This window comes from Piliocolobus tephrosceles, chromosome 11 (genome assembly GCF_002776525.5).
Source record: "Piliocolobus tephrosceles isolate RC106 chromosome 11, ASM277652v3, whole genome shotgun sequence".
NCBI classification, from domain to species: Eukaryota; Metazoa; Chordata; class Mammalia; order Primates; family Cercopithecidae; genus Piliocolobus; species Piliocolobus tephrosceles.
The window spans coordinates 87,966,607-87,978,296 of record NC_045444.1 but is presented as its reverse complement, the minus strand read 5'-3'; the positions used below and the strand labels follow the sequence as shown (position 1 = coordinate 87,978,296).

The window sequence follows — 11,690 nt, the reverse complement described above, 5'->3', positions numbered from 1 at the left end:
TTCCCTTCCCTTCCCTTCCCTTCCCTTCCCTTCCCTTCCCTTCCCTTCCCTTCCCCTCCCCTCCCCTCCCCTCCCTTCCCCTCCCTTCCCTTCCCTTCCCCTTTCCTTCCCCTTTCCTTTCCTCTCCTTTCCTTTCGAGACAGGGTCTCATTCTGCCACAGAGACTGGAGTGTGGTGGCATAATCACAGTTCACTGCAGCCTTGACATCCTGGGCTCAGGTGATCCTCCCAACTCAGCCTCCTGAGTAGCTAGGACTGTAGGCACTCGCCACTATGCCTGGCTAATTTTTGTATATTTTGTAGAGATGTGGTTTTGCCATGTAGCCCAGGCTGGTCTGGAACTCCTGGGCTCAAGTAATCTGCCCATCTTGGCCTCCCAAAGTGCTGAGATTATAGGCATGAGCCACCATGTCCAGCCTATTTTCTTTTTAATATTGGTCAAGTGAAGTAGTGAGAAGTGGGGAAAGTATTTTGATCTTTTTAAAAACATGCGTTAAAATATTCCTGAAGGGTCATACGCCCAGAAAGAGCATGACAGCTCCATGCCCCTTCCCCTCTACCAAAATTTTAAAAAAAATGTATACACATTATTATCATGGTGACTGAGTTTTTTGGCATTCAATTAAGTTATGTGCCTGAGGCTAGGTATGATGGCTCATGTCTCTAATCCTAGTACTTTGAGAGGCCAAGGTAAGAGGACTGCTTGAGCCCAGGAGTTTGAGGCTACAGTGAGCTATGATTGCATCACTGCAGTCCATCCTGGGTGACAGAGCAAGACCTTGTCTCCCCTGAGACCCAAAACATTTATGCTGGAGGCAATTACTCTACATGAGTCCCAGCCCAGCCAGCAGATAGTAGGTGCTAATAAATGCTTATAGAAGGAACACTTACCATACGTAAAATCTAGCATTGCTGTCCCGTAATGCAAGCAGCATTCATTGTTAGAGCTACATGACAAAGCTCCACAGACTGGGTATTTTAAACCTCAGACATTTATTTTCTCACAGCTTTGGGTCTTGGAAGTCCAAAATTAAGGTAGTAGGGTTGGTTTCTTCTGAGGCCTCTCTTCTTAGCATATGGGATTAGGGTCCACCCTGATGACTTCATTTTAACCTAATTACCTCTTTAAAAATCCCATCTCCAAACAGTCACATTCTGAGGCACAAGGAGTAAGGATTGCAACGTATGCATTTTTGGGAAAGACAATTCAGTTTTTAGCTAGAGTAAACTCTTAAGTATTGATTACCATATACCAGGTACTGTATATTAGTTGCTTTATTTATATTAATTTTTTTTGTGTGTGTGTGACAGCGTCTTGCTCTATCCCCCAGGCTGGAGTGCTGTGGCGAAATCATAGCTCACTACAGCCTTGAACTCCTGGGCTCAAGCAGTGATCCCACCTCAGCCCACAGGCATGTGCCATCACACCAGGCTAATTTACTTTTATCTTTTGTAGAGATGAGGGGGTATCACTAGGTTACCCAGGCTGGTCTTGAACTCCTAGACTTAAGCAATCCTCCTGCTTTGACCTCCCAAATTGCTGTGATTACAGGTGTGAGCCACCATGCCTGACCTATAAATATTAATTTCCTTAAGTCTCACAAGAGCCCCATAAAATAGATTCTGTTATGATTCAGCAAATTGCATGCAGCATCTGTGGCTTAGAGAGGTTAAGTAACTTGCCCTGGATAATACAGCCAGAGGGCAGAAGCAAAATGTAAACTCAGTAGGTCTGGCTTCTTTTACCCAAATCTGGAAAATCAGGTCATGTTTTTTTGATCCATTTAGCCAGTGTATATCTTTGAAGTGGAAAGCTTAATTCATTCACATTCAAGGTTATTATTGATAGGTGGGGGCTTATTCTCATCATTTTATTAATCAATTTCTGGTTGTTTTATATGTCATTTGTTCCTTTTTTTCTCCCTTATTATTATAGTTGTTTGGTGGTATCTGTAGTAGTAACATGTGAATCTTTAGTTTTAAATCTGCAATTAAATATTTTAACTGCTCTCCACAAGTCTTTTTTTTTTTAGTGTACTTTAAGTTCTAAGGTACATGTGCACAACGTGTGGGTTTGTTACATATGTATACGTGTGCCATGTTGGTGTGCTGCACTCATTAATTCATCATTTACATTATGTATATCTCCTAATGCTATCCCTCCTCCCTCCCCCACCCCACAACAGGCCCCGGTGTGTGATGTTCCCCTTCCTGTGGCCAAGTGTTCTCATTGTTCAATTCCCACCTATGAGTGAGAACATGTGGTGTTTGGTTTTCTGTTCTTGTGATAGTTTGCTGAGAATGATGGTGTCCAGCTGCATTCATGTCCCTACAAAGGACAGGAACTCATCCTTTTTTATGGCTGCATAGTATTCCATGGTGTATATGTGCCACATTTTCTTAATCCAGTCTGTCATTGATGGACATTTGGGTTGGTTCCAAGTCTTTGCTATCGTGAATAGTGCTGCAGTAAACATACGTGTGCATGTGTCTTTATAGCAGCATCATTTATAATCCTTTGGGTATATACCCAGTAATGGGATGGCTAGATCAAATGGTATTTGTACTTCTAGATCCTCGAGGAATAGCCATACTGTTTTCCACAATGGTTGAACTAGTCTACAGTCCCACCAACAGTATAAAAGTGTTCCTATTTCTCCACATCCTCTCCACCTGTAGTTTCCTGACTTTTTAATGATCGCCATTCTAACTGGTGTGAGATGGTATCTGTGGTTTTGATTTGCATTTCCCTGATAGCTAGTGATGGTGAACATTTTTTCATGTGTCTGTTGGCTGCATAAATGTCTTCTTTTGAGAAGTGTCTGTTCATATCCTTTGCCCACTTTTTGATGGGGTTGTTTTTTTCTTCTAAATGTGTTTGAGTTCTTTGTAGGTTCTGGATATTAGCCCTTTGTCAGATGAGTAGATTGCAAAAATTTTCTCCCATTCTGCAGGTTGCCTGTTGACTCTGATGGTAGTTTCTTTTGCTGTGCAGAAGCTCTTTAGTTTAATTAGATCCCATTTGTCAATTTTGGCTTTTGTTGCCATTGCTTTTGGTGTTTTAGACATGAAGTCCTTGCCCATGTCTATGTCCAGAATGGTATTGCCTAGGTTTTCTTCTAGGGTTTTTATGGTTTTAGGTCTAACATTTAAGTCTCTAATCCATCTTGAATTAATTTTTGTATAAGGTGTAAGGAAGGGATCCAGTTTCAGCTTTCTACTTATCGCTAGCCAGTTTTCCCAGCACCATTTATTAACTAGGGAATCTTTTCCCCATTTCTTGTTTTTGTCAGGTTTGTCAAAGATCAGATAGTTGTAGATGTGTGGTATTATTTCTGAGGGCTCTATTCTGTTCCTTTGGTCTATGTCTCTGTTTTGGTACCAGTACCATGCTGTTTTGGTTACTGTAGCCTTGTAGTATAGTTTGAAGTCAGGTAGCATGATGCCTCCAGCTTTGTTCTTTTGGCTTAGGATTGTCTTGGCAATGCGGGCTCTTTTTTGGTTCCATATGAACTTTAAAAAAGTTTTTTCCAATTCTGTGAAGAAAGTCATTGGTAGCTTGATGGGGATGGCATTGAATCTATAAATTACCTTGGGCAGTATGGCCATTTTCATGATATTGATTCTTCCTATCCATGAGCATGGTATGTTCTTCCATTTATTTATGTCCTCTTTTATTTCACTGAGCAGTGGTTTGTAGTTCTCCTTGAAGAGTTCCTTCACATCCCTTGTAAGTTGGATTCCTAGGTATTTTATTCTCTTTGAAGCAATTGTGAATGGGAGTTCACTCATGATTTGGCTCTCTGTCTGCTATTGGTTTATAAGAATGCTTGTGATTTTTGCACATTGATTTTATATCCTGAGAGTTTGCTGAAGTTGCTTATCAGCTTAAGGAGATTTTGGGCTGCGACCATGGGGTTTTCTAAATATACAATCATGTCACCCGCAACAGGAACAATTTAACGTCCTCTTTTCCTAATTGAATACCCTTTATTTCTTTCTCTTACCTGATTGCCCTGGCCAGAACTTCCAACACTGTGTTGAATTGAAGTGGTGAGAGAGGGCATCCCTGTCTTGTGCCAAGTTTCAAAGGGAATGCTTCCAGTTTTTGCCCATTCAGTATGATATTGGCTGTGTGTTTGTCATAAATAGCTCTTATTATTTTGAGATACGTTCCATCAATACCGAATTTATTGAGAGTTTTTAGCATGAGGGGCTCTTGAATTTTATCAAAGTCCTTTTCTGCATCTATTGAGATAATCATGTGGTTTTTGTCTTTGGTTCTGTTTATATGCTGGATTACGTTTATTGAATGCGTATATGGAACCAGCCTTGCATCCCAGGGATGAAGCCCACTTGAACATGGTGGATAAGCTTTTGATGTGCTACTGGATTCGGTTTGCCAGTATTGAGGATTTTTGCATTGATGTTCATCAGGTATATTGGTCTAAAATTCTCTTTTTTTGTTTTGTCTCTGCCAGGCTTTGGTATCAGGATGATGTTGGCTTCATAAAATGAGTTAGGGAGGATTCCCTTTTTCTATTGATTGGAATAGTTTCAGAAGGAATGATACCAGCTCCTCCTTGTACCTCTGGTAGAATTTGGCTGTGAATCCATCTGGTCCTGGACTTTTTTTGGTTGGTAGGCTATTAATTATTGCCTCAATTTCAGAGCCTGTTATTCGTCTATTCAGGGATTCAACTTCTTCCTGGTTTAGTCTTGGGAGAGTGTATGTGTCCAGGAATTTATCCATTTCTTCTAGGTTTCTACTTTATTTGCGTAGAGGTGTTTATAGTATTCTCTGATGGTAGTTTGTATTTCTGTGGGATCGGTGGTGATATCCCCTTTATCATTTTTTATTGCGTCTATTTGATTCTTCTCTCTTTTCTTCTTTATTAGTCTTGCTAGCAGTCTATCAATTTTGTTAATCTTTTCAAAAAACCAGCTCCTGGATTCATTAATTTTTTGAAGGGTTTTTTTGTGTCTCTATCTCATTCTAACTAAATTCATGCTCTGATTTTAGTTATTTCTTGCTTTCTGCTAGCTTTTGAGTGTGTTTGCTCTTGCTTCTCTAGTTCTTTTAATTGTGATGTTAGGGTGTCAATTTTAGACCTTTCCTGCTTTCTCTTGTGGGCATTTAGTGCTATAAATTTCCCTCTACACACTGCTTTAAATGTGTCCCAGAGGTTCTAGTATGTTGTATCTTTGTTCTCATTGGTTTCAAAGAACATCTTTATTTCTGCCTTCATTTCGTTATGTACCCAATAGTCATTCAGGAGCAGGTTGTTCAGTTTCCATGTAATTGAGCAGTTTTGATTGAGTTTCTTAATCTTGAGTTCTAGCTTGATTGCACTGTGGTCAGAGAGACAGTTTGTTATAATTTGTATTCTTTTACATTTGCTTAGGAGTGCTTTATTTCCAACTATGTGGTCAATTTTGGAATAAGTGCAATGTGGTGCTGAGTAGAATGTATGTTCTGTTGATTTGGGGTGAAGAGTTCTGTACATGTCTATTAGGTCTGCTTGGTGCAGAGTTGAGTTCAATTCCTGGATATCCTTGTTAACTTTCTATCTAATTGATCTGTCTAATGTTGACAGTGGGGTGTTAAAATCTCCCATTATTATTGTATGGGAGTCTAAGTCTCTTTGTAAGTCTCTAAGGACTTGGTTTATGAATCTGGGTGCTCCTGTATTGGGTGCATATATATTTAGGATAGTTAGCTCTTCTTGTTGAATTGATCTCTTTACCATTATGTAATGGCTTTCTTTGTCTCTTCTGATCTTTGTTGGGTTAAAGTCCGTTAATCAGAGACTAGGATTGCAACCGCTGCCTTTTTTTGTTTTCCACTTGCTTGGTAGATCTTCCTCCATCCCTTTATTTTGAGCCTATATGTGTCTCTGCACGTGAGATGGGTCTCCTGAATACAGCACACTGATGGGTCTTGACTTTATCCAATTTGCCTGTCTGTGTATTTTAATTGGAGCATTTAGCCCATTTACATTTAAGGTTAATATTGTTATGTGTGAACTTGATCCTGTCATTATGATATTAGCTGGTTATTTTGCTCATTAGTTGATGCAGTTTCTTCCTAGCATCGATGGTCTTTACATTTTGGCATGTTTTTGCAGTGACTGGTACCAGTTATTCATTTCCATGTTTAGTGCTTCCTTCAGGAGCTCTTGTAGAGCAGACCTGGTGGTGACAAAATCTCCCAGCATTTGCTTATCTGTAAATGATTTAATTTCTCCTTCACTTATGGAACTTAGTTTGGCTGGATATGAAATTCTGGGTTGAAAATTCTTTTCTTTAAGAATGTTGAATATTGGCCCCCATTCTCTTCTGGCTTGTAGAGTTTCTGCCGTGAGATTCATTGTTAGTCTGATGGGCTTCCCTTTGTGGGTAACCCGACCTTTTTCTTGGCTGCCCTTAACATTTTTCCTTCATTTTGGCTTTGGTGAATCTGATAATTATATGTCTTGGAGTTGCTCTTTTCCAGGAGTATCTTTGTGGCGTTCTCTGTATTTCCTGAATTTGAATGTTGGCCTGCCTTGCTAGGTTGGGGAAGTTCTCCTGGTTAATATCCTGCAGAGTGTTTTCCAACTTGGTTCCATTCTCCCCATCACTTTCAGGTACACCAATCAGACATAGATTTGGTCTTTTCACATACTCCCATATTTCTTGGAGGCTTTGTTCATTTCTTTTTACTCTTTTTTCTCTTAACTTCTCTTCTCACTTCATTTCATTCATTTGATCTTCAATTACCGATACTCTTTCTTCCAGTTGATCGAAGCAGTTACTGAAGCTTGTGCATTTGTCACGTAGTTCTTGTGTCACGGTTTCCAGCTCTATCAGGTCATTTAAGGACTTCTCTACATTGGTTATTCTAGTTAGCCATTCATCAAATCTTTTTTCAAGGTTTTTAGCTTCTTTGCGATGAGTTCGAACTTCCTCCTTTACCTTGGAGAAGTTTGATCATTTGAAGCCTTCTCTCAGCACGTCAAAGTCATTCTCCGTCCAGCTTTGTTCAGTTGCTGATGAGGGTCTGCATTCCTTTGGAGGGAGACAGGCGCTCTGATTTTTAGAATTTTCAGCTTTTCTGCCCTGCTTTTTCCCCATCTTTGTGGTTTTATCTACCTTTGGTCTTTGATGATGGTGACGTACAGAGGGGGTATTGGTGTGAATGTCCTTTCTGTTTGTTAGTTTTCCTTCTAACAGTCAGGACACTCAGCTGCAGGTCTGTTGGAGTTTGCTTGGGGTCCACTCCAGACCCTGTTTGCCTGGGTATCAGCAGCGGAGGTTGCAGAAGAGTGCATATTGCTGAACAGCAACTGTTGCTGCCTGATCATTCCTCTGGAAGGTTCGTCTCAGAGGGGTACCCGGCCATGTGAGGTGTGAGGTGTCAGTCTGCCCCTAGTGTGGGTGTCTCCCAGTTAGGCTACTCAGGGGTCAGGGACCCACTTGAGCAGGCAGTCTGTCCATTCTCAGATCGCAAACTCTGTGCTGGGAGAACCACTACTCTCTTCAAAGCTGTCAGACAGGGACATTTTAATCTGCAGAAATTTCTGCTGCATTTGGCTATGCCCTGTCCCCAGAGGTGGAGTCTACAGAGGCAGGCAGGACTCTTTGAGCTGCGGTGGGCTCCACCCAGTTCGGGCTTCCCGGCTGCTTTATCTATTGAAGCCTCAGCAATGGCGGGCGCCCCTCCCCCAGCCTGGCTGCCACCTTGCAGTTAGATCTCAGACTGCTGTGCAAGCAATGAGGGAGGCTCCGTGGCCATGGGACCCTCCTAGCTGGGCACGGGATATAATCTCCTGGTGTGCCATTTGCTAAGACCCTTAGTAAAGCACAGTATTAGGGTGGGAGTGACCCGATTTTCCAGGTGTGTCTGTCATGGTTTCCCTTGGCTAGGAAAGGGAATTCCCTTCCCCCTTGCACTTCCCAGGTGAGGCAATTCCTCACCCTGCGTTGGCTCTTGCTCGGCGGCCTGCACCTACTGTCCTGTACCCACTGTCCAACATGCCCTAGTGAGATGAACCTGGTACCTCAGTTGGAAATGCAGAAATCACCCGTCTTCTGTGTCGCTCACACTGGGAGCTAGAAGCTGGAGTTTTTCCTATTTGGCCGTCTTGGAACTGCCCTGTTTTTTTTTTTTTTTTTTTTTTTGAGACAGTCTCACTCCATCGCCCAAGCTGGAGTGCAATGGTATGGTCTTGGCTCACTGCACTCTCCGCCTCCCAGGTTGAAGCAATTCTCCTGCCTCAGTCTCCCAAGTAGCTGGAATTACAGGTGTGCACCACCATGCCCAGCTAATTTTTGTATTAGAGGTGGGTTTTCACCATGTTGGCCAAGCTGGTCTCAAACTCCTGGCCTCAAGTGATACACCTACCTCGGCCTCCCAAAGTGTTGGGATTACAGGTGTGAGCCACCGTGCCTGTCCTCTCCATAAGTCTTATTCTGAAGTTTTCCCTGATATCTTTTGGTTTGGTTGAAGCTCATCTTTTAGTAGATTGCTTGGGAGGGGCTCAAGAGTAAAGTGTTATCTGGAATATCTGTTTCATGTATTTTTTAAAATAGCCTTTATACTTGAATGTTGTTACTTTGTTGGATAAAAATAGACTTGGTTGGATGAAAATCCCTGGCTTGAGCTTTCTTGCCTTGAACTTTATAAAAATACAGCTCTGCAGTTGCATTACTTTGTGTGTTGCCCTTGAGAAGTATGATGCCAGTCTTATTTCTTATCTTCATAGATAACTTGGTCATTTGCCTGTAGGCAAGATGTCATTATAAAGCCTGGTAATTTTACTAGGACATATCTTGGAGTTGATCATTATGAGCCAGTTTTTCTAGACACATGGTAAGTCCTATCCACATGTATATTTTTCTCATATTACTTAAATTTTTCTTGGATTATAATTTTAAACTTTTAGTTTTTCCTCCATTTTGTTTTACTTCGAGGATTTTTCATTTGTCTGCCTTCCAGTTCAACTATTTTTCCCTGACCCTTTTTCCTTCTTTCTCTATCTCATTATCATTTTCTTCACTGGTTCTTATCTTCTTCAATGCCCCTTATAAAGTTTTTATTTGAATCAATGCTACCTTGGGCACTTTGTAATTTAGTATTTATTTCTGGGATGGTTTGTCTTTTTTAAAAATTTCTTTCCTGAATTAACCAACACTCATTTCATTTTTTCTTCTCTTTGGTCAACTTCTGTTTTAATTGTTGAATAAATGAATGAACTGTTAATTGTAGGCTTAAAAACATCTCCAAATACTTGTTTGAAGATACTTAATTCAGTTTGAAATCTTATGTTATAATTCACTTCTGTTTTGTGGTTGAGAGGAAGAAATTTTGTCATATGAAGATTTCTCCCCATTTTCTCCTTATAACAGCTTTTAATGGAGTTGGTCTGATTTTCCTTATTTCTTGGCCATGATCATTTCTTTGCCGTGGTTTAAGTATACTCTCTTCTTTCAGTGTATTGAAGTATAGTTTCTTTAAATGGATGAAGTTGTAATTGATGGGAGGTAAGGGGAAAGAAGGGGCATAACCTGTTGTTCTCTTCAGTTTTTCTGCTATGCTTAATTTTCCCCTCTTACATCCTTCTTTCTCTTCCCTGCCATGTATGCAGGGATACCTCTTCCTCTCTGACACCTTCACCCCAGAAGCAGCGCTGCTCATCATGATGAGCACTGCTTCTGGTCCTTCTCTTTCAGGTCCCTTCTCTATGGCTGTTACTGTGAGCTACCACTCCTAGACCTGTGGTCAGAATTTTTGTACTCAATGTTGAACTTTCTCTTTCTCAGGGTGATTTTATCTATGCTTCCTTTTGTGTTCCCTACTTCTCTCTGTTCTTTTCCAGCATCTCTTAAGATTTCTCTTTCCTTGCTTTCTGTCCCTATAGTGTGTGTGTGCATGTGCATATATATGTGTGCATATGTGTGTGCATGTGTGCATATATGTGTGTGTGTGTATGTATATATATATTTGATTGAGTAGAGATTCACACTCAAGGTATCTCCTATACTAGGACCAACTGGAATTCTCCTTATAAGCTTTTCAAGATATCCTACTAAATATTCCATCTCTTAACAAACTGAAGAAGTATGTACTTTTCTCTTATTTCTTGATTCCCTTAATTTTATACTTGCGTACATTTTTATTTTTCTGATAACTTCTTATTGAGGATAGGGATGAGTTTCTTAATCATATTAATACCTACTACCAAGGAGACCTGATACTTACTAGAGATTCATACAATAATTATTGAATTGATATTTCACCTAGTTAAGTTTTCTTTCTCTTCTCAAATCTTAATTTATTTACATTGTAGATGCTGAAAAGAACTCTTAAAGGGTCTGATAGTGAAGAACTGGAAATAACACAGGAGACACCAAATTTGGTGCCATTTGGGGATGTGGTATGTATGAGTAACCCTCAAAAACCTGTATAAGTTATTTATTATTTGATAATCAAAAAGTATATGCAGAAAATGGTTCTCTCTGATAATATGTTTATGCATTTTTCATTTTTATGAGTCAGAAAAACATTGTAATAATCACTGAAATTATAGAAAGCATCCTGATTCACAGAAATAATATCTTCTATATTAGGGATTCCCAAATCTAGTTACATCAGAATTACCTGAGATGCTTTTTTATAAAACATTAACTTGAGGCTCCACCTAACATCTGCTAGCTTAGAATCTCTAGGAGAGGAGCCTGGGAATCAGTAATTTTACTGAGCTCTTAAAGTGATTATATTTATTGCTAGATCATGCTAAAGTTTGAAAATTGATCCTGCGCCCCTCCTCCATCCAAAAAGCCTCCTAGAAACAAAAGCAAACACCCCCTCTCTCTCTCTTTCTCTCTCTCTCACACACACACACACACACACACACACACACACACACCACAAAGGGAGGACCCAGTATCTAGGCTGAGAACCAGAAAAATCTGTTATTCTGTTTTCAAAGTACAGAAAAAGACATGAGAATCTACATGCATATAGAACTGTCAAATATCATGACGTTCATTTACAGTTATCTTTATTTTCTGAACACTATTAGAGTTGTAACTGGGTATGAAATAAGAATTTTTCTTGTCCCTCTACCTCCTATCATATACAATGTTAAATATAATATTTCTGTCATTTTGACTTGTTTTTAAATACTAAACATGGCTAAATATATTTGACTAATTCTCATATTAGGATTCAAATGTTCCTGCATTTATTTTGTATTTGATTTTTTGGTTAAGCACATGATGCAATTTTCTTTAACATTTAGAAAAACTTGGTGCAAGAGCATGAATATTTTACAGCCCCTGGCATGTTATAGCCAATAAATCATTGCTGAATGAATTAAGTGGTCTTAGGATACTGGATAAAAGAGTTTGTCTGACATAAGGCACATTTCTTAATTTTATATGCAGGGTGCTGTATTTTATCAGTTCTCACCTGATATCAAATAAAAACAATTTAAAAAGTGATGATCAGATTTATGTGAATAATGAATTATTCTTTGGCTTTGTATTCTTGTTCATTTTAGGTTTACTTTGAATGTGGCTCGTCCATTTTTCTTCAGTATTTCTGCTTTCTGATGATTTCTATTAACTAGATATTTTTCATGAGAAACAATATTTCGAGTGAGAAAAAACAACCTGGAGTTTTACTTTTTAAAAATAGAGTTCAC

At 39.6% G+C, this 11,690-nt stretch overlaps 1 protein-coding gene across 2 annotated transcripts in view; it reads left to right on the top strand.

Moving 5' to 3' along the window:
* C2CD6 (C2 calcium dependent domain containing 6) overlaps positions 1-11,690 on the top strand; it is a 197,572-nt gene that overhangs the window by 2,309 nt on the left and 183,573 nt on the right. For both annotated transcript variants that reach the window (XM_023218941.3, XM_023218931.3), the window contains exon 2: positions 10,332-10,418. In XM_023218941.3, coding sequence (XP_023074709.1) covers positions 10,332-10,418 — 87 coding nt within the window. The remainder of the gene's footprint in view (positions 1-10,331; positions 10,419-11,690) is intronic.